General features: G+C 54.7%; 3 protein-coding genes and 1 long non-coding RNA gene across 7 annotated transcripts in view; 2 read left to right on the forward strand and 2 right to left on the reverse strand.

Moving 5' to 3' along the window:
- The window catches only part of KYAT1 (kynurenine aminotransferase 1), a 34,145-nt gene extending 25,305 nt beyond the window's left edge, over window positions 1-8,840 (forward strand). Inside the window, exons 4-14 of one of the 2 annotated variants that reach the window (XM_024562200.4) lie at window positions 2,545-2,692; window positions 4,609-4,758; window positions 4,840-4,926; window positions 5,133-5,258; window positions 6,492-6,612; window positions 6,920-6,996; window positions 7,127-7,216; window positions 7,323-7,509; window positions 7,590-7,669; window positions 8,121-8,207; window positions 8,312-8,840. In XM_024562200.4, coding sequence (XP_024417968.2) covers window positions 2,545-2,692; window positions 4,609-4,758; window positions 4,840-4,926; window positions 5,133-5,258; window positions 6,492-6,612; window positions 6,920-6,996; window positions 7,127-7,216; window positions 7,323-7,509; window positions 7,590-7,669; window positions 8,121-8,207; window positions 8,312-8,377 — 1,219 coding nt within the window. In that variant the 3' untranslated portion in view covers window positions 8,378-8,840. The remainder of the gene's footprint in view (window positions 1-2,544; window positions 2,693-4,608; window positions 4,759-4,839; window positions 4,927-5,132; window positions 5,259-6,491; window positions 6,613-6,919; window positions 6,997-7,126; window positions 7,217-7,322; window positions 7,510-7,589; window positions 7,670-8,120; window positions 8,208-8,311) is intronic. The other variant, XM_045196996.3, reaches the window with a different exon arrangement.
- Window positions 9-13,257, reverse strand: LOC123479936 (uncharacterized). 2 transcript variants are annotated; one of them, XR_008426315.1, is made up of 3 exons: window positions 13,107-13,257; window positions 5,263-5,531; window positions 9-580 (listed from the first exon to the last, which is right to left on the reverse strand). It is a non-coding gene; the product is annotated as an uncharacterized lncRNA (long non-coding RNA). The 2 variants fall into 2 exon arrangements; XR_008426314.1 differs by lacking the exon at window positions 9-580 and adding an exon at window positions 4,851-4,987.
- Window positions 13,258-13,274: 17 nt separating this feature from the next.
- Window positions 13,275-20,329, forward strand: SPOUT1 (SPOUT domain containing methyltransferase 1). 2 transcript variants are annotated; one of them, XM_045196997.3, is made up of 12 exons: window positions 13,275-13,353; window positions 13,897-13,942; window positions 14,216-14,341; window positions 15,627-15,786; window positions 16,005-16,094; window positions 16,206-16,255; window positions 16,472-16,602; window positions 17,514-17,586; window positions 17,667-17,765; window positions 18,196-18,370; window positions 18,478-18,625; window positions 19,584-20,329. In XM_045196997.3, the coding sequence occupies exons 1-12, from the start codon at window positions 13,309-13,311 to the stop codon at window positions 19,650-19,652; spliced, it is 1,212 nt and encodes a 403-aa protein (XP_045052932.2). In that variant the 5' UTR covers window positions 13,275-13,308; the 3' UTR covers window positions 19,653-20,329. The 2 variants fall into 2 exon arrangements, with proteins under 2 accessions (XP_045052932.2, XP_024418123.2); XM_024562355.4 differs by having other exon boundaries at window positions 13,276-13,353; window positions 18,268-18,370.
- Window positions 19,722-23,122, reverse strand: ENDOG (endonuclease G). Its single transcript, XM_053919902.2, has 3 exons — window positions 22,341-23,122; window positions 21,192-21,301; window positions 19,722-20,074 (listed from the first exon to the last, which is right to left on the reverse strand). Exons 1-3 carry the CDS (start codon window positions 22,872-22,874, stop codon window positions 19,792-19,794), a joined length of 927 nt encoding a protein of 308 aa, XP_053775877.1. The 5' UTR covers window positions 22,875-23,122; the 3' UTR covers window positions 19,722-19,791.
- Between the last annotated feature and the right edge of the window lie 861 nt (window positions 23,123-23,983).

Consider the following 23,983-nt stretch of genomic DNA (forward strand, 5'->3'; position numbering starts at 1 on the left):
GTGAGCCGGGCAGGGACAGGGAGGTGTGGGGGTGTCTCCTCAGGCATGGGGGGCAGGACACGGCTGGGTCTGCAAAAACTCACTGGTACCCAGGGTAGTCAGATTGGCAGCCACAGCCCACGAGAGGCAAGACCCAAAGCAGCAGGCTTGGGTTCAGTCTCAGCTTCATCCCGCTTGGTGCTGACACCTGCCAGGGGCCCTAGCTCCCCAGCCGCAAGTTGGAAATAACTATATCTCCGTCTAATGGCCTTTGGGGAGATAAGACAAAATGCAGTGTGACAGCAATAGCCATTACCCAGGGACAGGCTTCCCGGGACTCTATTTCACACTCACTACAGAGAAAGTGAGACAAGACAGGCCGAGAAGGTACGACACAGGCAGCTCTTCACTGGGCCTGTGCCGAGGTTAACTTCTTTTCTTCCCTGACTTGTTCTCCGTATGGAAGGGTACGTGCCCATTGTTGCTGCTGGTAGGATGGATGCCGGGGGAGGATGTGTGAGGAAGATCCCACATCTGACCTCGGCCTGGGCCAAGTGGATGAAACAGCCGTGGTACAGTCACATGGTGGACTACTCCTCAGCTGTAAAAAAGACAAAAATCTTACCCTTTGCGACAGCAGGGATGGATCTGGAGAACATTATGCTAAGTGAAATAGCCAGTCAGAGAAAGACAAATACCATACGGTTTCACTCATATGTAGAATCTACTGAACTGACTAACAAACAAAACAGAGACAGACTCAGAGATAGCGAGCAGGCTGACAGCTCTCAGGGGAGGGGGGCTGTGGGGGAGCGATGGAGCGAAGAGGAGAAAGAACTCATGGGCCGGGACAACTGTGGTGAGTGCAGGGGCTGTGGGTGGAGGTAGAAAATACTATAGGGAGATAAAAGGTGATGGAAAAAATGAAATAATGAATATTGCTGGCTGTTGTTTTTGCAAAACATGGGGCGATTATTTCTTTTAAACTCCCCTCATGGACAGTGCTTTGTGTTTTGCGAATGTGTCCCTCCCCCATCCTCTTCAATGCTCCCTGGTGTTTGGGACAGGGAAGCCAGGCCCAAATGCCCTGTAGAGACCGACTAAGGTCTGCACTGGGGCTCCAGGGCCCTGCTCCTCAGGCTGCCACCCTCTGTCCTCTTAGTGAGGCAGGCTGGGCAGGCTAGCAGCCCGTTTTGCAGACAAGGTGAAGTGCAACTCAGAACAGGGAAAGATGGGGGGGGGAGGGCTGGGAGAGGCGGCAAGAGTGCTTCCTGACTCACAGACCTGGCAGGCTCTCAAACCCAACCACCCGCAATGTACAGAGGGGGCAGAGGCCAGGAGAGGTGAAGTCTCATGCAAAGGCAGGGCAGAGCGGCAGTGGGCCTGGGGAGCATGCATGGGACAGGAGGGCAGTGTCAGGGACCAAGGCCACGAGAGTCAGGGGGAAAGGGGCTCCAGGTTCCTGCTGACCCCAGGGTGGGGGCCTGAGGATCAGGAACCTACAGGCCCAGGCTGGAGGGCAGCCAGTCTCTGCAGAGTGTTTGAGCGGGGCCCCCAGTCCTGGTTAGCGTGGTGGACTATCCACCAGCGGACTTTGTACCTCAGCCCGGTCATGAGCTGCTGTGTGACTCTGGACAGGTCACTGGCCTCTGTCCCTCAGCAGATCCCTGTGTCTTTAGGGGCATTGTGGAGCTCTGGGGAGAAAGTGACTGACTCTGGATACAATGACAGTTATTATTATGAGAACGTAACTCAGCCAAGCCGGAGTCCTCTGCCCCCAGCCGACCTGGAGCCCCACACCAGCCTCCTCATCCACCCTCTCAGCCTCTCCCAGTTTCCCTGAAGAGGCAGACACGAGGCAGGCCCAGAAGAAAGGTTGTCAAGGGCCAGAGATGGCAGATGACAGGGCTGGTGGGGCCCCAGTCTCTCCAGGGTAGTGACCAAGAGCACCAACTTTGCTCCAGAAGACAGCCTTGAATGACAGGCTGGTCATGCCAGGCACTGACTGGACAGGTCCCTCCAACTCCAGCTTCTCCGTTCCCACTGTGACTCGGGAATAGGATGTGTCTCACAGACATCGGGAAGGTTACAGGAGCAGGCTGTAGCTGTCAACTGGATTTCAAACTGGCGTTGACAAGTGCACGAATGGGTCGTGAAATCCACTTGGGAGGGCGGGTTGCTCAACAAGTACTTCTAAAGAACTGAATAGGATAGGAACAGAATGGAATGGAACTAGATCATGCCAGAAGGGGCACGGGATGCATGCCTGTGCTCTGCGGGGTTTGTGACGTAAAGATGGTTGCTTGCTGTGGGTCGTGGTTGAAACACTTGGAGCCCCTGGGCTGAAACATGCGTTTGGTGCAGTGCCTGGCCCACTGCACGGGGCCAATTGAAAAGCACGGGGCCAATTATGAGCCTGACCCAGATCTTCAGGCCAGGGCAGATTCTCGTTGTCCAGTTTTTCTAGAAGGAGCCCAGAGCATTGCTCGCCTGCCCTGGACACAGGCAGAAGTCCGGGGTGGGGCAGAGGGATGGGCTGGTGCCAGCTCTCTGTTTGTTGCTCAGGGTGGAGATGTCCCAATTGACCTCTCAGTATGAAGCTGTGAATTTGGGACAAGGCTTCCCTGACTTCCCACCTCCAGACTTCGCCGTGGAAGCCTTTCGGCAAGCTGTCACCAGTGACTTCATGCTCAACCAGTATACCAGGGGATTTGTGAGTCTCCCAGCTGCACTCGGGCCCCTGGACACAGGCCTCTGAGGAGGCCCTGGGGGAGGGAGGGGCAGAGCCCAGGGAATTCAGTCTAGCCATAGTTCAGTGTTCACTGAGTCTGTCCTGTGTTTCAGGCTCAGGGACAGCCCATAGTTTGGGGAAAGGAAGACAAAAATACAAACAAAAACAAAACAAAAAACCAAGTCAGTTGATATGCTGTGATGGAGGAGAATGGGGCAGGAAGGGGAGATCAGGAAAGACTTCCTGGAGGAGGTGACACTTATGCTGAGCCATGAAAGACAAGCTACTGAATGAGACATGCAGCTGATGAGATTTGACTCTCAGTTAAAACTCTTTCTGTAAAGGCTCACAGCGTAAACATTTGCCAACCCTTGGAGTAGGCCAATGGTTCTTACACGTTGGTATGCATCAGAATTGCCAGGAACGACGTTCCCTCCAATTCCCTCATCCATAGATAACCCCTGCTGACAGTTTGCTACTTTTCTGAGTGTTCAGACTTTTAAACTTTTAACTTTTAAAAATGCTTATATAAAAAAAAACATGCATGCACATACACCTACCCAAGACTTGTATTTAACAAAAATGGACTCGTACTATAAATATCATTCTGTAACTTGCTTATTTCACTAAACAGCATGTCAGGGACAACTTTCCACATCACAATAGCCTCGTCCTCTTAATGGCTGCATAGTATTCCATTGCCTAGCTATGCCGTTTATTTAACCAGCCCTGCTCTGCTGGACTGGCTTGGATATCTTATTGTTATAAGCAATGGCACAATGAACAGCTCTGTGAGTACATCTTTGTACATGTACGTGAGTGCTTCTCTCAGATAAATCCCTAGAAGCAAAACTAGAGGATCAAAGTGGGTATGCATTTAAGCATGTGAGCGGTATTGTAAGATTGCCTCCCGGTGAGATTTACTCACATCCCCACCAACAGACCACTCTCAGAGCTGGCAGGAACGCTCGTTCTTTGGGTGAAAGAGAGGAATCATTTGTCTCACTCTTGCCAACCATGGGCTGTGTCAATCTTTTTAATATCTGCTAAAGTGACATTACTTTCTTATAAAATAGCAATATTTCAATGTTACTTTGCTTTTCTTCAATTATTCTTTCATATGCACATCGGAGATCAGCCCTTTTTCTTTCATGACCCACCTCATTTTTTCATGAGTGCGTATCTTTATCTTGTTGCTCTGTGAGAGCTCTTTACATATTAAATATCTTATCTGCTTTTCTTACGTTGCAATGTTTTTTCTCTTTGTCTTTTAACTTTGCTCATGGTGTATTTCTCTGTACAGACATTTTTCGTTTTTATGTGGTCAAATCTGGTTTAGTGAATTCTTTAGTTAGTCTCAATCTTCAGTTTCAGTCACTGGGCTTAGCCCTGAGTGTTTTCTAAGCGTCCTCAGCAAACAAGCGTGCAGATCCAATCTTCCTCTCCACGTGAGGTCTTTCCAAAGCTGCGGCATAGAACCCTATCCTGCACCTCTACTGGGCGTGACCGGGGACAAGTCGTTTCCTTTCTGCGGGGTATCTGTGCTTCTGCCTTCCAAGTGATGGGGATGAAATGGTGCCTTCCTTGCCAGGCTGCTGGGAGGACCCAATGGCACGAATGTGCTCCTTCAACTTAAAAGGAAGGCGTTAGAGGTGCTGGGTTGCCCAGCTTCGGGGCTGTGTCGGGCTGTGCTCCGTGCAGGCACGCACTCTGTGCGGCTCCCCAGCCCTTGGCACAGGTCCCGTGACAAGTGTCATGGGGGGACTGGAGAACCCACCCCACAGAAGTTGGCTCTGCCCCAGGCCTGCCGCTGGATGGTACTAGAATTGCCTGGGTGCTGCTGAGTAGGAGGGTGGGCCCAGGCTGAGCCGGGTGGCTGACCCCAGCTGTCTCGGCAGGGTTACCCACCACTGACAAAGATCTTGGCAAGTTTCTTTGGGAAGCTGCTAGGACAGGAGATAGACCCTCTGAAGGACGTGCTGGTGACTGTGGGTGCGTATGGGGCCCTGTTCACAGCCTTCCAGGCCTTTGTGGACGAAGGAGATGAGGTGAGTGGGGCAAGGCTTGGGCTGGGTTGGGGCGAGGGGTCAGGGCAATACCGACCCCAGCTGATCTGACCCTTGTACCAGGTCATCATCATCGAGCCCTTTTTTGACTGTTACGAGACCATGACACTGATGGCAGGGGGCTGCCCTGTGTTTGTGCCCCTGAAACCGGTGAGGATGCTGGTTGGGTGCAGGTGGGCAGAGGGGTCCAAGGAGTGTGCTGCCGTGGACCCTAGAAGGTGGGAAAGAAGGAAGGAAGTGAAGGAGGCCAGTTTCTCCAGGATGGGGAGAGGGTGGGGACAGATACCTGGTGGGGAGGAGGGTCCCACCCCTAGCCATGAATGTCAGGTGAGTAAGTACTGCCCCGCCTCTTGCAGACTCCCACCCAGAATGGGGAACTCAGTTCCAGCAACTGGGAGCTGGACCCCACAGAGCTGGCCAGCAAGTTCACATCTCGCACCAAAATGATAATCCTCAACACACCCAACAATCCCCTGGGAAAGGTACCTGATAGACCTCCTTCTGGGGACCCCTCTGGACTGGGTTCAAGTCCCCACTCTGGCACTGATTTGCTGCCTTGGGGCCTCGGTTTCTTCTGTGGTGAAGTGGGAGGGCTACCTGTGACGAGCTGTGAGGACCAGGCTCATGGAGGCCCCCAGGGCAGGGGCAGCAGTCCACGGGGGAGGTATGAGGGGAGCCGCTGGGTGCCTCCACACTTCCTTCCCCATGACCATCACCCTGAGACAGTGACTTCACCTCTTGGGGTGTTTTCTCATCTGTAAAACAGGAACACGACAAACCCATGGGAAGGACAACCCAGTCTCCCCATGTGTCTCCCACATTGTCACACAGCTACCACCCTGCCAAACCCGACACTGGGTGTGCAGGCTTTCTCCCCACGCCGGGCAATTCTGTAACTCCAACTGGCGGTCCAACAATTCAACTCAATTTAATTCACTTCTGACCCTGTCTTCCTGGAGATAGCATCTAGTCTCGCAGGTTAAGGGCTCAGTCCCACAAGACTGTCCCCAGCCCACTTCAGATGCCGGTCTCCAGTCCAGGTGGTCACCAGTGCACCTGTGCTTCTGACCAATGAGCTATGAATCTCAGCTTCCCGCAACCCCCTCCTTGGGTGCGATAACTTGGCTACAGCAGCTCACACAACTGGGAAACACTCAGTTTCCCACTTTATTAAAGAGTGTGATAAAGGAGCAGATGGAGACCCACAGGGCCAGGTCTGTGAGCATCTCAAGCACAGGAGCTTCTGTCCCGTGGAGTCAGGGTGCGTCACCCTCCTGGCTGGATGTGCTCACCGACCGGAAGCTCTCTGCACCCCCGTAGTGTTGGGGTTTATGGAGGCTTCATCCTGTGGGCCTGATCCATCATTAAGTCCATTTCCAGTCCGTCTCCCCTTCCTACAAGAGTCAGGCTGAAAACCCCAAGCTTCTAATTCCAGCTTGGTTTTTGTGGTGACCAGCCCGTCCAGGAACCCACCCAGAGGCGCCTCGTTAGAACAAAAGGTGTCTCTAGCGCTTTCGTGCCTTAGGAACTCACAAAGGTTTCAGGAGCTCTGTGCCGCCGGAAGCCAGGGGCAGAGACCAAAGTGTATGCACTTCTATGACCTCACAATTGACCTCACAGGGCCACCCTGGTGGGGATACGATAGGAGGGGCAGAAAGGCCCTTAGCACTGGGCTTAGCTGAGCAGGCCTCTCTGTTTGGGGACGGTCCCCGCAGGTGTTCTCCAGGGCAGAAGTGGAGCTGGTGGCCCACCTGTGCCAGCAGCACGACGTGCTGTGCGTCAGCGACGAGGTCTACCAGTGGCTAGTCTTCGATGGGTGCCAGCACATCAGCATCGGTGAGCCCAGCTGGCCCGGGCACCCCCCTTCCCCGCCCAATCTGGGAGTCAGTGCAGACTGAAGGGTCTGGAGCCACACAGTTCAGGTGACCGGGAGCAGCGGCTTATGCTCTCTGAGAAGAGAGGAGCACAGTGGCACCTGCCCGCAGGGTTGCCATGAGGCCGATCTGGAATAAGTCCAGTAAATAGCTTAGCCGAAACCACAGTTCCGGGTGCAGAGAACAGGAGCACCCACTGGGGTTTAGCGCCCCCGCCGCCCCACTCCCTCACCTCCGTCTCAGCAGCTGCTCTCTTTGGCCTTGGGCAGCCAGCCTCCCTGGCATGTGGGAACGCACCCTGACCATTGGCAGCGCTGGCAAGACCTTTAGTGCCACCGGCTGGAAGGTGAGTCAACAAGGTTGGGGGGATCACCCCTACCCCCTGTGACCCCTGGCAGGAAAGGTGGCCTGGGAATAAGGGCAGCCTTTGGCCAGGCCCTAAAAGGCCTCACCTGCTACCTGTGTTTCTGGTCTAGGTGGGCTGGGTCCTCGGCCCAGACACTCTATTGAGGCACCTGCGCACAGTGCACCAGAACTCTATCTATCACTGTCCCACGCAGGCACAGGTGAGGGTCCCCCTCCCCAGAACCGTGCTGAGGGGGAGGGCCCGGGCCCAGGCTGGCTCCAGGGGCAGGTTAGCGGGACCCGCTGGTCCCTCCCCCTCCCCCGCAGGCCGCAGTAGCCCAGAGCTTTGAGCGGGAGCAGCAGCACTTTGGCCAGCCCAGCAGCTACTTTGTGCAGTTCCCACGGGACATGCAGCGCTGCCGTGACCACATGGTGCGGAGTGTGCAGTCGGTGGGCCTTCGGCCTGTGAACCCACAGGGCACGTACTTCTTCATGGCAGACATCTCGGACTTCAGTGCGTGGGCCTGGCCGGGCAGGGCAGGGTGTGGGGTGGTGGGGGACTGCCCCAAGCTCAGCATGGCCTCTGTCCCCCAGGGAACAAGATTCCTGACTTGCCTGGTGCTGTGGACGAGCCCTTTGACAAACGCTTCATCAAGTGGATGATCAAGGAAAAGGTGGGCTGGGCCTCCGCCAGGGCCCTGCTACAGGGTTGCACCCATTTCAAGGAATGGGGAGCCTATTTAGTTTGCACAGAGGTGCCACATGGGCTGGCAGGGAAGACTTCCCGGCCTCTCAGGGCCTCGGTTTTGCCATCAGTACAGTGAGGAGTTGGCCCATTCCTTCCGAGGTCATCCAGCTCGGAGCTATCGGTTCTAAGGCTCATTTCTTCTCTGGCTCTGCCCCGACCCCTCTCTTGGCCTCCATGTCCTGTCTATACACAGGAGGGACTTGGGGTGACATTCTGGGATTAATTCCCTCTGACCTTGACATAGGCCTGGGAGATGCCTCACTGATGCAACTCTCCTCCCCCCCCACCCCCACCGTGGAACCTCTGTGCCCACCCCCGGGAGCCAAGGCCTGCTGGGCTGTGAGGCACTGTTGTGACTTGGGCTTCCTCCTCCCCAGGGTTTGGTGGCCCTCCCAGTCTCCTACTTCTACAGCACGCAACATCAGCGGCAGTTTGACCACTACGTCCGCTTCTGTTTTGTGAAGGTAAAAGACACGGCTGGGGGTGGGAAGGCCTCCCCCCCGCCCTCTGCTTCCCAAGGCCCGCTGGCAGTGCAGGGAGAAAAGGGGACTGGTCTGTGTTGGCACAGGATGAATCCACCCTCCAGGCCATGGACAAGAAGCTGCAGGAGTGGAAGGATGAGCTCAGGGCCTGACATCGCACCCTCAGCCCCACTGCACCTGGTTGGTCCCTGTGTGCTCTACAGGGCACCTTGTCTGAGATTTAGTCATTCCCAGGTTGAGAACAGATGGTACTGGTGAATCCCTCCTCTGTGACACACAATGTCCTCAGGGACATTAGTCTTGGGGAGTCAGGAGCACCTCCCATGGTGCCTAACTTCCTATTAGTGGAGGTAAGGGAGGCCTGGCCTGCGCCTCTCCCTTGCCCCTCCCTCGGTCAGGCTGTAGGCCTTGGGTCCCTTCTGGTCTCACCAGACGTGGCTGGGACTCAGTGGGCAGAGCCCAACAGTGTACTGGCCCGGAGTCCCAGCTCTGACCCCAGCCCTGCACTGGCCCCAGCCAAGGCTCCAGCAACCCTCCCTTTCCTTATCTAAACTTGACCTTGGGATGTAGCCTGTACTTTTTGCCCATAATAAAATTTGAAGTCATTCAAACTTCTGTTGGCTTCACTGTGCTTCACACAGGTGCTGGCTGCTGATTGGGACTTAGCCCAATGGGAAGCCCCTCAGTGAACCTCAGATCCCAGCCCCTGTGCGTACAAGTGTGTTCTGTGGAGTAGAGTGAAACGGAGGCCCAGAGAATGGTGGGGATGTGGGACTGGTTCGGAGTCACAGTTAGTCAATGGTAGTACCTAGAAGCCAGGTGCAGATGGTATGTGTTACTGGGGGGAGGAGGCGGTGCTTAGGAGACGGGGGCCTCAATGGAGTGTCCGAGGGGGAAGACACAGATAGTCCCATCCCATGGGGGTCAGAGTCCAGGGCAGGAGGGCCAGGGCTCGCCCAGTTAGACAGAAGGAGAGGGAAGTAGCCAATCCTCGTCGTGTGCCCTCACGTGCCAGGCACCGGGGTGCCCAGCGTCTCATCAAACAAACCACTGAGACAGGGGTTGCTTCTCCGCTTTACCAGTGAGGAAGCCACTTTGGAGGTGAGGCGACTCGCCCATGGCCATCCAGCGGGCAAAGGCTGAGTGGGATTTGATCTGGGGGGGTGGGCACTCTAGTGGAAGCAATGACAGCTCCTGCGTGGTTTGGAAGCTGGTGCCAGAGACTTGTCTTGCAGTTGCATTTGCATAGCAAGCCCATGGGTTCTGTTATATATCTAATTAGGGGGGCTGATCGGGCATACGTCGCCGTTATGTAGTAACATACATTAGGGCTTTGCAACTGTTATAGGAGCACAGAGCTCCTAAACCCCATGGAAATTACTGGGTGATAGGAGTGTCTTTTGGTATTCCTAACAAGTCCATTTGAACATGGGATGAGGGGTCAGAACTTTTAGTCCCAACCCCAGGCCCCCAGGGAGGGACTGGACATTGAGTTCAGTCACATGGCCAACGATTTGATTGATTGTGCATCTGTAATAAAATCCCACATAATCCATGAGTCTTAAGGAGCTTCTGCATCGGTGAGCACACCAGTGTGCTGGGAGGTGGCGCACGCAGAGAGGGTATGAAGGCTCTGTGCACCCCCGGACCCCCGACACCTTACTCTCTATGTTACCATCCGGAGTCCCTGTGCCCAATGCTCCGAAATGCAGAAACTCAAAACCTCAGGGTCCAGAGTAAGGAAAGGCTTATTGATTGAGAAGGTACAATTCAAGAAGCTGGGAGCCCCCGTAGTTCCCCAAATCCATCTTAAGAAAGTAAAGTTCAGCCCTGGCTGGTGTGGCTCAGTAGACTGAGTTCTGGCCTGCGAATCAAAGGTTCACCAGTTTGATTTCCGGTCAGGGAACATGCCTGGGTTGCGGGCCAGGTGCCCAGTTGGGGGCATATGAGAGGCAACCACACATTGATGTTTCTCTCCCTTTCTTTCTCCCTCCCTTCCCCTCTCTCTAAAAGTAAATAAATAAAATCTTTAAAAAAAAGAAAAAAGAAAGTAGAGTTCAGGTTTCTTTTATGTCAGGGGAAGGAAAAATGGGAGGGGCTGTTTTTTGCGAAAACTCAAGAACCTGCAGAATTCCAGTGATGATCAGCAGGTCTAACAAAGGAGCTATTAGCGTGAGGCTACGGGAACAACAGAGGCCAGAGCTAGATGGAGTCTAGTTGTAGGCTGGATAAGAAAGCCCCAGCATCAACTCCGTTACAGTCCCTCCCCCTTTGGGTTCATTCCTCAGTCCCTAGGGAAACAGGGCAACTGAGCCCAGGTCCAATCCAGAGGGAGGATTAGCCCTGGCCAGGCAGCTCTGTTGGTTAGAGCGTTGTCCCAGTACACCAAGGTGGTGGGTTCGGTCCCTGGGCAAGGCACATACAAGAGTTAACCAATGACTGCATAAATAAGTGGAACAACCAATTGATGCTTCTCCCTCTAAAAATCAATAAATTTTGAAAAAATTTACGGAGGGAAGATTTGCTTATAAGATGGAGATTGGTCTGCTCATTGTGCCCCTCTTACATTGTCACACACCCGCCTCTTCCACAAGGGCTCCTGAACCTCAGAAAGGGCATTCTGGGTGATCAGTGTACAAGCAGAGACTATAGCAACTGTAGAAGTAGCAGCAGGTAAGGATACCTGCACCCTAATATGAGACAAAGGATAGAGAGTAACTTTTGTTATTGCGTCCCCCAGGACCCAAACCATGATGAGCTGGCCTCAGTATAAACATTTCCCTGTTCACCTAACAATCTAAAACAGTCCTATTGTCTCCGAACCTACATGCCAAGGACTCTAAGGAGGTCTGTTGGAGTCCCAGAACTCGAGCAGTAGAATGGGCCAAACAACCGACTATACAGCTTAAATTCCATAACATCGGTATCTGATAAGATTTATGAAAACAGAGGTCAATGATCAGAGCAAACCACAAACCTGGCTCTGTGTCTGTATTGCTGCCAGGAGACCTCCAGATGCGAGGCCCAAAGCTTAACTTGCCGCAGTGAAAGCAGGCAGGGACCGTGCAGCAAGTTCTCCCGGTCTGCAGTTCCCAGGTCTCTGAGGGTGTCATCAGGCAAACTCTCTGTGTGGCTCACACAGCATCAGTCACCAAGACCCCCCAAAGCATGGGCTATTGTGACAATTTCTCCAAAGTTTACGTCATGTTGTGTAGCTGCAGTCTGCAAGTGCAAGGCTCAGAAGAAAAAGTTTTTGATCTCAGTAACTCCAAGGCAAAGGATGGGAGAAAAATGAAACGCCAGTTCAGTGAGTTGCAACCAGACACTTTCCCTGGAAAAAATTCAGGATCCAATCTAATCCACAGTGAAACATGGAACTTTAAGGACAATCTAAAATCTGCCCAGAACTCAAGTCTGTGACTCTACAGAGGTTCCAAATATTAGACTGAGTAACCTCAGCCAACCTGAGACAGTAGATCTTCCCTTGATGATCTCTTAGGGGCGAATGGTGAAATAACACAGCCCCTGTAATGGTAACACATGAATTGACTTAGAAATGAATCCCTCCTCTCTACTAGAGTGATCAATATCTGCTCCAGATCAGTATCTACTTTCCTTACCACGGGGTCCCTGCTGGTGGGCACTGGGAGTTCTTGCCTCAAAATAAATATTGACTGATCAAGTGAATATTGACTCAAATTTATTAATTTAAGAAAGAAAGCCTACCATTCATTGCTGTCAGGAATGCAGAATGGTACAGCCATTTTGGAAGACAATTTGGAAATTTCTTACAAAGTTAAATATGCTCTTACTGTAGGATCCAGCAGTCGGGCTCCTAGCTTTTTAACCCAAACGGGCTGAAAATTCACATCACCTGCACATGAATGTTTGTAGCAGCTCTATTCGTAATTACCCAGAACTGAAAGCAACCAAATATCCTTCAAACAGTGAATGGATAGAGAAACTGTGGCATATCCATACAACAGAATAGCATTTAGCAATAAAAAGAAATTTGCTGTGCAATCTTGAGACATGGTGGAAACTTAAATACATATTGCTTAATGAAAGAAGGAAGTCTGAGAAGGCTGCATAACGTCTGATTCCAACAACGTGACGTTATGGAAAAGGCAGAACTACGGAGACAGTAAGAAAGATCAGTGTTTGCCAGGAGCTTGGGAGGGGGTAGGTGGAGTGCAGAGGGTTTTTGGGCAGTGAAACCATTCTATGTGGCACTGTAACGGCAGCTGTACCACACATTACGCATCTGTCAAAGCCCACAGAATGCACAACACGAAGTGAACCCTAATGTGACAGTGAACTTAATAATAATGCATCAATATTTGCTCATTAACTATAACAAATGCACACACTAAGGCAAGATGTTAACCAGGGGATAAAGATAACTGGGAACTCTGTACTATCTGCTCAACTTTCGGTAAAACTAAATTTCTAAAAAATAAAGTCTATTAATTAAAAGAGAGTAAATGGCCCTAACTGATGTGGATCAGTGGATTGAGTGCGGGCCTGCGAATCATAGGCTCGCCTGTTTGATTCCCAGTCAGGGCATCAAACCTGGGTTGTGGGCCAGGTCCTCAGTAGGGGGCGTGCGAGAGGCAACAACACATTGATGTTTCTCTCCCTCCCTCCCTTCCCCTCTCTAAAAATAAAACCTTTTTAAAAGAGTCAATGAACAAATCTATAAAATAATTGGATTAAATGATCTCCAAGGTCATTTCCAGCTTTGAATCACACTCAAGTTCTGGGCCAAAGAGTTCCCATGTATAAAACTAAGCTGAGGTTTGAGTGTCGCGCTCAACCGGAGCGCCGGAGGGCGGCTCGAGTGGTCCGAGGGTCCAGGACAGCACACGAACTGCTGCTTACCTGGACAACGGCGGGCGGTGAGCACCTCCAAATTTTACGCGCCCGCTTCCCAACTTGCAGAACGCGACCCCGCCGGCTCCTGCCGGCTGTCTCCCGGAGCCTAGGGCACACCCCCTCGCGCCATTGCCTCTCCGAATGGGTGACTCGGGGGAGGTGTGGCCGGAAGGAGTGAGTCCGATTGGCAGGGCGTGGCCAAAAGCGGATGGCGAACATGGCGGAGCGCGGATGGAAGCGGCCCTGTGGCCCGGTAGGTGGCTAGAATTAGGACTCCTGGGGCAGGACAGGGGGTGGTAGCCTGAGGAGGAGCCGCGTGGGGGCCCGTGGCTGGGCCGGGATGTGCCTCCCGCTCCCTGCTTGTCGCTGATCTGAGGCCGGAAGTCCTAAGGTGTAGCATGCGTATGGTTGCGCGCGCCTCTGCCGGGATAAGAACCAGAGGTGGGAGCCGGGGTCTGAGTCCGGACACCGTCAGGTGACCCATTGCCCAAGCCCCTTGTGGAGGGCCTGGATTCAGGAGTTGGGACCCTCCTTGCAATCCTGAACATTTTTGTGGCGTATCTCTTCAAACTACTACCCGAGCCTCAGTTTCCTCTTTTCTCCAGTGGGAACTCATTCAGCAATTTTTGAGTGCTTACTATGTGCCAAGCCTGGTCCCAGGCACTGGAACAGCAAGTCCCTGCCCTCCTGATGCTCTCTTGGGGCAGCATGGTGTGTGGATTCCCAGCAGCAAGTGGGACCGCCTCTCAAATGTGACCATTCACCCTCACTCCTATACCTCTTCCTGTTCCTCTAGGGTGACCATGGCCAAAGGGTCGAGTGGCGAAAATGGAAACAACAGAGTAAGTAAGGGGCTGGGGGTTATGGGGAGTGTCTGTGCCCACCCTTCCCCAGGCCACTCCAGCAGTGCACAATTAAACTTTGGGAAAAACCACCAGATTTGCCCCCCTGTGGGTCCCACAGCACCAACCAAGATGGGAGGAAGGGCTCAGAAGCTCGGGAGGCTCCCAGCCTGGCCTGACCCCACTGAGAGGGCATCATCTCCTGGACCGCTCTAAGACCCTCTCCCTCCAAGTCCCTCTCATCTCCACCACTTGGGATGTCTTCTTATCCAGAGAAACAGGAGAAGAAGAAGTGGAAGGATCTTAAGCTGACAAAAAAACTGGAGCGGCAGCGGGTACAGGAAGAAGAAGCAAAGCGCCAGCAGGAGGAGGAGGCAGCTGCGCAGAGGGAGGACCAGGGTGAGCAGACAGGGTCCTGGGCGGGGCAGAGCACGTCATATCTGGAAGGGACCTTAGAGACCACTGGGTCTACACATCTTGTCTAGATGGAAAAACTGAGGCCCAGAGAAGGGGAGAGGCCCGGAAAACTGAGCCCTAACCTCCCACTCAGGTGGGTGGGTTCAAGCCTGTGGATGGTAAGCATCCCATATAACTTTATGCCTCCAGAACCTCATCATCGTAATGATAATTAACTTTCATTGCGCACTTTCTGTGTTTTAATTCCATTTTTCATTTAATTACCTTGAGTGCTCTTTTTTTCCTTGTTAAATTATCCGTGCTTAAAACAAAACCACCCAAACAGTACAGAAAACCATAAAGAAGAAAGGAAAAGGTCAGCGGACACTGCAGTGAAAGTTTCTCCAGATGCTATGTTATATATGCGCACTTAAATGCATGTGGAGAGGTGTAGAGACGCAGTGTTTAAAAAGCGAGACCACTTTATCCATGTGCTTCTGGACGTGGCTTTTCCCACCTCACACTGTGTCTTGGACGTTCTTCCGCGTTCGTGCGTGTGGACCTACCCTAACAAACTAGCTTTTCCTCCAGCCAGACCTGAAGCTCTGGAGTGTCAGGCGGCCCTGTCGTACCCTGTATGCCCAGTGGTTACCAGTAATGATGGTGACAGTGGGGACAGCAACTGAGCAGGTCACCGTTTCAGACACCAGGGAAGCCCTGTATGGGCATTGTCTCACGTGGCTCCCTTTGGACGACTCTGAGAGGGAGTGTGGTTGTCCCTCTGGGGCCAGACGGCCTGCGTCCACATCTCACTGGTTCTGCCTTTGGTGTGACCTTGGTCCACGTATTTGACCTCTGGGCTGCAGGTTCCCCACCTCTTGGTGATCGTAGTTTCCTAGGGTTATTGGGTAAATGTGCATGTGTGAAAGACACTAGTAATAGATAATAGCTGTCAGTATTATCCCTGTCTGGACAGCTGGAGACGGAGACAGTAAAGGGTGGAGGCAGAATGTAAACTGAGGCCAGTGCCTCGAACCACTCCCCAGCCTTGCCCAGTGGTCCGCCCTGCTCACGGGAGCCTCACAGAATACTGAGTCCGTTTTCCTCTTGGGGAGATTGAGGCCGGGAGAGGGGAGTTGGATCAATTTTGGTAAACTCAAAATGTCTCCCAGTAGGAAGATTCTCTAACCCTGGGCCTTGGGGACAAAGGAAGGAGGGGAGAGCATGGGCCTGGCTGCTCAGACTGAGACCACTTTAAAAAAACCATGAACACCCCTCCCTTGCCCAGGACGGCCCTACACTCTGAGCGTGGCCTTGCCTGGCTCCATTCTTGACAACGCACAGTCGCCTGAGCTTCGCACCTACCTGGCCGGCCAGATTGCCAGAGCCTGTGCCATCTTCTGTGTGGAAGAGATCGTGGTGTTTGATGAAGAGGGCCAAGATGCCAAGTGAGGGAGCCAGCCTATGGGATGCTGGGGCTCAGGGAGAAGGGGAGGCCACCAGCATTGGCCTGGGCTTGCGTGGGCTGAGAACCCTGCTTGAAATGCCCCCATGGTAACCCTGATGGATAGAGTTGCAAAGCAGGGCCCATCCAGGGGTCAGATTGGGTGGATGAGCTCTCGAAGGGAACACGGTAGGCTCCTGAGCCCTATCTTTCTCTCTCCAGGACTGTGGAAGGGGAGTTCAGGGGAGTTGGCAAGAAGGGGCAGGCATGTGTGCAGCTGGCCCGGATTCTGCAGTACCTGGAGTGTCCACAGTAAGGGGGTGAAGGGCAGACTTCCTGAGCATGAGGGCTGGGAGGTCGAGGTGCAGGTCAGGCAGGAGGTGGCCTCCCTGGGAATTTCCTGAGGTCCATGTCCTTTACTAGGTACCTAAGAAAGGCATTCTTTCCCAAGCACCAGGATCTACAGTTTGCAGGTAAGGCTTGGGGCGGTCTGACCCCCATTTTCCATGGATCATCCCCAGACCCTGAGAAATTGCTATACAGTGGGGAAAACAGGCCCAGGCAGAGCAGGCCTGTGTCTGGTGGCAAGCAGCAGGTCTGTGGCAGAGCGGGACCTTGGACCAGGGTTCCCTGCTATACCCCCATGCGCTTTTGTACCTCCCAGACTCCTGGCCCCTCCTCCCCCACAGGGCTCCTGAACCCCTTGGACAGCCCTCACCACGTGCGCCAGGAAGAGGAATCTGAGTTTCGAGAGGGTGTCGTGGTGGACCGGCCCACCCGGCCAGGCCGCGGCTCCTTCGTGAACTGTGGCATGAAGAAGGTGGGAATTGGAATGGGGGTCGAACCGCACTTACCAGATGCAGCCCGGTGATTGAGGACAGGCGGGGCATGGGAGTGGGGAGCCTGGGACCCAGGCATCTGTGCCTACCAGTGCCCCACTGATGCTCATCTGGGCCAGAGAAGTGCTTAAATCGGGGCTCAGTAGGCAAAGCCAGGAGCGAATTTACTTTTGTTGTTTTCTTTTTAAAAAAGCAGATCAACAAGCAAAACAAAGCCCTGCACACGAGCTCAGAGTCACCCTGGGGCTGCCGCAGGGTGGGGCAGAGCGTTTGTTCGCCACCTGTTTTCTCTCAAGTCTCTCAGAGGCACAGACATGGAAACATGTGGGTCCCCTCCCCTCAAAAGAGCAGACCAGGATGACCCAGAAACTGATGAATGGAGAAAAGCATAAGAACCCCTCGAAAGAGAAGGGAGGCGCCCTGTCCTGAGCTCAGGACTGGCGCAGACAGACATCGCTGGGTATCCATCACCGCTCCCACGAGTTAGCATTTACTTCACACCAGGCCCTGTGCAGCGTAACAATAGCTGTTGTTTGTGGCATGTTTTCACTGGACAGAAGAGGAAACTGAGGCTCAGAGAGGCTGAGAGATCCACTCCCAACTCTTATGGCTAGCAAGTGGCGTAACCACCAAAATGTAGAAAACTGGATTTTGTCTACTCGCCACACATTTACTTCCAACTCTGCTGGGTCCAGAGCGTTCTTTTTTAACCAGTGTCTTGTGACAGTCACTTTGCAGGAATGTTGTCTTGTAAGCAGGTCTGGCCCAGGTGTGTAGGCAAAGGTTGACCTGCCTGGATCCCTTAAATCCCTTAGACTCCCCCCACGACTGGGAGAGTAGTGACCCCTGCTGTTCCTCTGGGGAACTGCACCCACTTCTGGCTTCTTCCTAGGAGGTGCAGATTGACAAGAACTTGGAACCTGGACTCCGGGTAACTGTGCGACTGAACCAGGAGCAGCTCCCAGGTATCTGAGGGCTCAGAGCCGCCTCCTTCCACCTCCTGTCCCCTCATCCCATTTTCACAGCCTGTCTGCTTCCCCTCCAGAATGCAAGACCTACCGTGGAAAAGTCGTGTCGTCTCAGGACCCCCGCACCAAAGCTGGTCTCTACTGGGGCTACACGGTCCGACTGGCCTCCTGCCTCAGTAAGGACAGAGCTTCCTCCTCTTAACCCCCTTCTTCCTGCGGAGAGCCTTGCTGGACCCGAAAGTCAGACCAGAGCCCATGTCCTGCCAGCTTGCTCTGTGTCCTTGGTCAACTGCCTTTCCTGCTCTAGGCTGTGGTCTCCCTGAGTGCTCGGCCTGGATGCCATTAAAGACATCCGAGGGAAAGTATCGTATCACATTCGATTAGTAACATCTGCTGTGGGGTTGGGAATTAGGTAAAAGGGCCAGATAAGTCAGAGGTGCAGTATGTTCTGGAAGCTCCTTCCTACCCACCCATGCTCTGCTTGGTGTCCCCAATCTAGCACAGGTGTGGCCCCTCCCTGATCAGTGCCTGCCTTCCCAGGAACAGAGGAGGGCCGGGGGGCTCCCTTCCTGAGCCCCTTTCTGCTCCACACCCTGCCCCATGCAGTATACACACCCACAGCCAAGCAGCTGGGGCTTGTGGGACGCAGGACCCCTACTGAGCTGGCCTCGCCCCCAGGTGCGGTGTTTGCTGAGGCCCCTTTCCAGGACGGGTATGACCTGACTATTGGGACATCAGAGCGAGGCTCAGATGTGGCCTCTGCCCAGCTTCCCAGCTTCAGGTGGGTACAACCTGGGGCGGGGCCGGGGGAGGAGGGACAGAGCAGAGGGCCAGTGCTCTCAGTGTGGCCTTGATGAGCAGCCAGTGGTTCCCCTCTTTGGGTGCCAGGCACGCTCTTGTGGTGTTCGGGGGCCTCCAGGGGCTGGAAGCTGGAGTGGATGCTGACCCCAACCTGGAGGTGGCTGAGCCCAGTGTCCTCTTTGATCTATATTTGAACACCTGCCCCGGCCAGGGTAGCCGCACCATCCGCACAGAGGTGAGCCAGCCTGCCCCACACCACCCCCCACCGCCTCCAGCCCCAGGCTGTTCTCAAGGTTCAGCCACCAGCCAGGGCCTTGGGGTCTGTCCAAGGGGGGTTGCGACTCTCCTGTGGCCTACCCTGCCTGAGGCTGCCCTGAGCCAGCCTTCCCTGGAGATGGTCTCCTTACTCTTTGGCCTCTCACCGCAGACTTGTGGCAGGAACAGGGTACAAGTGAGCTTGGAGTCAAAATTCTTGGGTGCTGGTGCCTGTCCAGCTGTTCCCAAGCTGGAAGACCCAGGAGACTCCCCCACCCCTGCTCAGGGCCTCCATTTCCTTCGCTGTATGATCAGTTTTCCATTTTCCCGAGTGTGACCATGGTAGACAGGGCAGCCTCCCCACGGGGGACAGGATGCGGCTAGCTGAGAGCCGTAGCCCTGCGCACCCATAGAACTGTGGCCCTACTTCTAAGCTGAGCACAGATCGCTGTGCCTGAGGAATCTGTGCTGGGGACCAGTCTCAAAGGGTGGTGACTGAACGGGTGGCCTGCCTCAGTCTACCTGTCCCCAAAGGCCGGGCTGGAGCCAGGTGCTGTGGGCCTGCTAGCTACACCCTCCCAGCAGAAACCGTGGCTCCCACCCTTTCAATACCTGTACCAAGTGCTGAGAACTTGCTATCCCTGACCCTGAGCCCGATGCTGACAGTAGGAGGCAAATACTACTATGATCATCCCAATTTTACAGAGGGGGAGATTGAGGAGCAGAGAGGTGAGGCCCTTCCATGGCAGGGCATTCTGCCAGCCAGTGGTAGATCAGCAGGGTGACACTGGGCCTGTCCTTTACCTTCTCAGGGCCCTGTTGAGGGCAGCAGACCCCAAGGGGCTGGGTCCTGGGCAGTCAGGCACAGAAGACAGGCTGGGAGCTGGGGTACCCACCAGTCTCTCAGGCCCCAGCCCATTGCTACCCTTTTCTTCCAGGAAGCCATCCTCATCTCCCTGGCTGCCCTGCAGCCGAGCCTCACCCAGGCAGGTGCCCAGCGTAGCTGAAGAAGGGGAAGAAGCGGTGGTGAAGCCAAGGGTTCCTGAGGGCCACCTGGGGTCACACACGGGCGAGACTTTCTCCAAAAACAGCCACCTTTAATGTGACCCAGCCCCATACCCTCACAGTCTGGCTGGGCTGCAGCCCTCACTTGCTGCCCGCGGTGATGGCCTTCAGGCTGCCGGCCCTCGCCAGGATATTTGGCACAAAGAGCAGCCCCGAGGCCCGCTCGATGCTCTCGATGGGCACCAGGAAGCGCTCCAGCGGGACAGCCTCATCCACAGGCGAGTTGGGCATCACGTAGGAGCGGAGTTCGATTTGCCCGCCTGCTGCCTCCAGGATCAACACCTTGAAGAAGTGGGTGGGCACTGCCACGTGGTTCTTGCCAATCACCTGGTACTTCACGTAGGACTTCCCGTCAGCCTCTGTCCTGCAGGCAAATCCAGGTACACATGGCCTTTCAGGGCTCCCAAGGCTGCCGCCTCCAGGAAGCATTCCTTGACCTGACCCCCAACTTGTGTCAGTCTGTAGAAACAGCCCCTCATGAAACTTTTGTGCCCTCCTTGGCTGCCCCAGCAGACTGGGAGCTTCCTGCAAGGTGAACTCACTTGGATCCCCTTGTCCTCATGCCCAACACCAGGTCAAGCAGAGCGAGTGGTGGTGATAATAAATGCTGCTGAAAGAACCCAGCCTTCTAAACCTCCACATTCCTCCGTGCAGACACCTGATGAATGCCTGTCTCTCCCTGTGGAGGGTCAGCACCCGGGGGCCAGTCTGTGACAGCTGGATTTCCAGCACCAGCACAGGGGCCAGGTGAATAGCAGGTGCCCAGGACACTGCCCTGTGGGGTGACTTCTGGGCTAACCCTCAGCAGGGTCTTCTCCACTAAAGCAGGCCTTAGGAGGCACTTGCTCATTAAAGTTTATCAGTGTCTCAGCCAGCCCATGCTGAGCCCTTACTATGGTGACATTCACCATCCTTCGTCGCTAAACAACCACGAGCTAGATAACAGGTACTATCCCCATTTCATGGGGGATGTGGAGGTCATTTGCCCATGGCACCCAGAGACTAGGTGGTGAGGCCAGATCCCTCCCAGCCTGTGGACTCCAGAGCCACCTGCTTCACTACAGCCTATCATCGCTCATCCAGTCTTCAGGGGACCAGAAAAATCACTGAGCATGCCCAGAGGATGCTGTGTCCCTTGTGCCTGAGAGTGAAGTGTCGGGGTCAGGAACAGGGTGCAGAAGGTTTGCCCCAGAGGAGACTGGGGGCAAGAGCCTGGTAAAGGGTTTCTGTTTGGGCAGGAAGGGGTTGGGTGAGTGGGTGTGGCAAGAGGCGACATAGGAGAGAGGAACGAGGGCAGATGCTGGGCCTGGTGCCCGTGGGCAAAGGAGAGTGGGCTAGACGGTGCCCCAAAGGTCTCTGGCTGCAGAAGTGAATTCAGGAGTCTGAGACAGGGTTGTTAAGAAGCCAGATGACTACACCTGGCAGTGTTGACCCACAGCCTGGACGGGGTGAGTGGGAACCCCAGTGTCCCTAGTTCTTACCTGGGCAGGAAGAGCGGCCCTGTGCAGACATAGACGTTTTGGTAGCTGCGGGTCAAGCTCCGGCTGTACTTCTCGAGGTTGTTCCAGGCGTTCTGGTTAAGGTGTGGCACCTGGTAGGAGAGAAAGGGCTCAGAGATACTGGCTGGGACTTTCACCCCTCTGTCAGAGAGGCCACCCAGGGCTCTAAGCCTGGAGATTCCAGCAGGGTTGGGGGGTCAAGCATGCGGTAGAAAATGGTTCAAGGAATGAAAGTCATTCCTTTCGGCCACTGGCCATAAGGATGGAGCTCCAGAGGGTGCTAGCCACCAACGCTCCCCAGCCCCCGCCGCACAGAATGGAAGGATTAGCATCCCAGATCTGAAAGCTGTTTCTCAAGCTCCAAAGCGCCACACTGAGGAAAGCCAGCTCTCCCAATCTGCCCTTTGCCCCTTTAACCACACGCAGCGCCCAGCTGGGACCATGATGAATTTGCTGCCAATTCCACAGTCCTCAGTACAATGTGTAGTCAAACGGGTAGGGGACTGTACCACTGGGAGAGCAGAAGTCAGGCCAGAAGCTCAGACCCTACAGGGTTCACCCTGGACCCCCAACAGTCTTCATCCAGTGGGTGCTAGGCCCTTGTGGGACCAGGACCAGAGGTAGGGCGGCTTGCTACTAACAGCTGACTGCCAGCAGGTATCTTTCCATTCAATCCTGGAAGGCAGGTGGGGTAGGACAATGGCTGAAAGCTCAGGGTCCTCTATACAGACTGCCAGAGTCTTCCTGGGTGTGTGACACTGGGCCAGTCACTTTGCCTCTCTGACCCTCAGTTCCCTAATTATACCTAATGTTTATCGAATGCTTGTCATGGGCCAGAAGTGTGCTCAGTACTATTACCTGCACCGGGTCCACTGTAAAAAGCACGTGAATAACCGTAATAATACCATTTCACAGATGAGGAAACGTAGCCTAGGGGCCCTCAGAGTGAGAGTGCACAGCGGGGACCGACCCAGAGCTCCATTCCTCCAGCTTACGGCAGCGCGCTGCGTGATCAGTAAGCGCCTGACCAGTTCGTGCACTGGGCAGCCTCCCCATTCTGCAGAGGCGCAAACCCAGGTTCCAGAGGCGAGGAGCTGGCCTCTCCTTCCACAGCCGAACTGGGAGCTCTACCTGGGGTGCGACGTTGCTCAGGTAGAAGGTGTCGTCCATGGCTTTCTGGCTCCAGCGGTGGTTGGCAGCAGCAGCCAAGTGCCCGCGATCGAAGCCACTGCCACGATAGTCAGCGTTGGTGGCGCGGTGGTACACGTGCACCGACTCGTCCTCGCGGAAGTCGCACGAGCTGCGGTCGCCATCGCCGCGAAGCCGCTCGGGCCGCAGCTGTTCCACCACCCAGAGCGCTCCGCGAGTGCGCGGGTCGTAGCACAGCACGTACGACTCGCGGCTCTTGAGCTGCGCCAGCCCGGGCAGACCGTACTTAGCCAGCTCGCCCGGTCCACCGCTCGCTAAAGCCCCAGGTACAGCAGGCACGGCGGGGACCTCGGCCGCCGCCGCCACAGGCAGCACGGGCAGCCGGCCTAGCAGCCCCGGAGCGGGGCGCGCATCTGCTCGCCGTCGCCGCCAGCCCTCTGCAACTGCGCCCAGCCCCGCGCCCAGGGCCAGGGCCAGGCCTGCCCGCAGAGCCTGCAAGGCTCCGGAGCGCGACATCCACGCAAATGGAAAGCGACCCGTGGCACTGAGGGAATGCTGCGACCTCCGACGTCTGACCGGAGAGGGTCTTAAAGGGGCCGCGCCGGCCTCCTGGGCCCACAGCGGGAGTAGGTGCCAGCTGGGAGGTCGAGCGGGTACAACGTCAACCTCTTCCACTCGCAAAGGCCTGGAAGGGATTAAGCCTCTAATGAAGGGGGGGCCAGGACCAGCCGGGAATGGACGCCCTTTCTTTGTCCTTTAAGATGCGGACCTGAGGGGCCTAGCACTGGCGTTTTGGTTTGTGATTGGCCGCCGCCAGGCCTAGCTCCACCCCCGCCCCGCCTCCTCTCCGTCCCCTGCGGGGGGGGGGGGGCTCTCTACTGCGCCTGCGTAGAGAGCTCCCACTTCACGAGCGTTATGGTTAAGTGCTTCCATCGCTACTTCATTTAATCCTCAAGAGCCTAGCGAAGGAGCTCCTCGTTGGCAGAACAAGGACATGACACCGGACACTATCCTCCCTAACCATTACACAATAAGCCAAAAGTTCCACAAGTCTGGCCACGATTTTCCTAACACCCAGAGAACAAGGATGCAGGCAGCAGATCCTAACTGGTGGTTGGAACAGAAACTGGTACCGTTCCGTTTGGCAGTACATATGAAAAGCCTTAGAAAGGTTCTAAGGTATCTTGAAACCCACTTAGAGGACTGAGCTGGGGAAATAAATTGGGAATGCAAGTATTTCAAACAGAAACTCCCTCACAGTGTTATAATAAATATTCAGAAACACAGCCCTGGCTGGTGTGGCTCAGTGGACTGAGCACCGGCCTGCGAACGGAAAGGTTGCTGGCTCGATTCCCAGGGCACATGCCCAGGAGGCGGGCCAGATACCAGGTTGGGGGTGTGTGAGGCAACCCATCCATGTATCTCTAGCATATTGATGTTTCTCTCCCTCTCTTTCTCCCTCCCTTCTCCTCTATGAATAAATAAAACCTTTAATAGACTGGTTTCCAACACTGTCCGCATATTACATAGAATAGTATATATCCTATAAACATTTTTAAAGTCATACAGCAACTTGCTCCCCACCTGCCGTGAGGGGGGTGACAATACTCAAAACTGTATCAAGA

This window comes from Desmodus rotundus, chromosome 1, assembly GCF_022682495.2.
Source record: "Desmodus rotundus isolate HL8 chromosome 1, HLdesRot8A.1, whole genome shotgun sequence".
In the NCBI taxonomy this organism is placed as follows: Eukaryota; Metazoa; Chordata; class Mammalia; order Chiroptera; family Phyllostomidae; genus Desmodus; species Desmodus rotundus.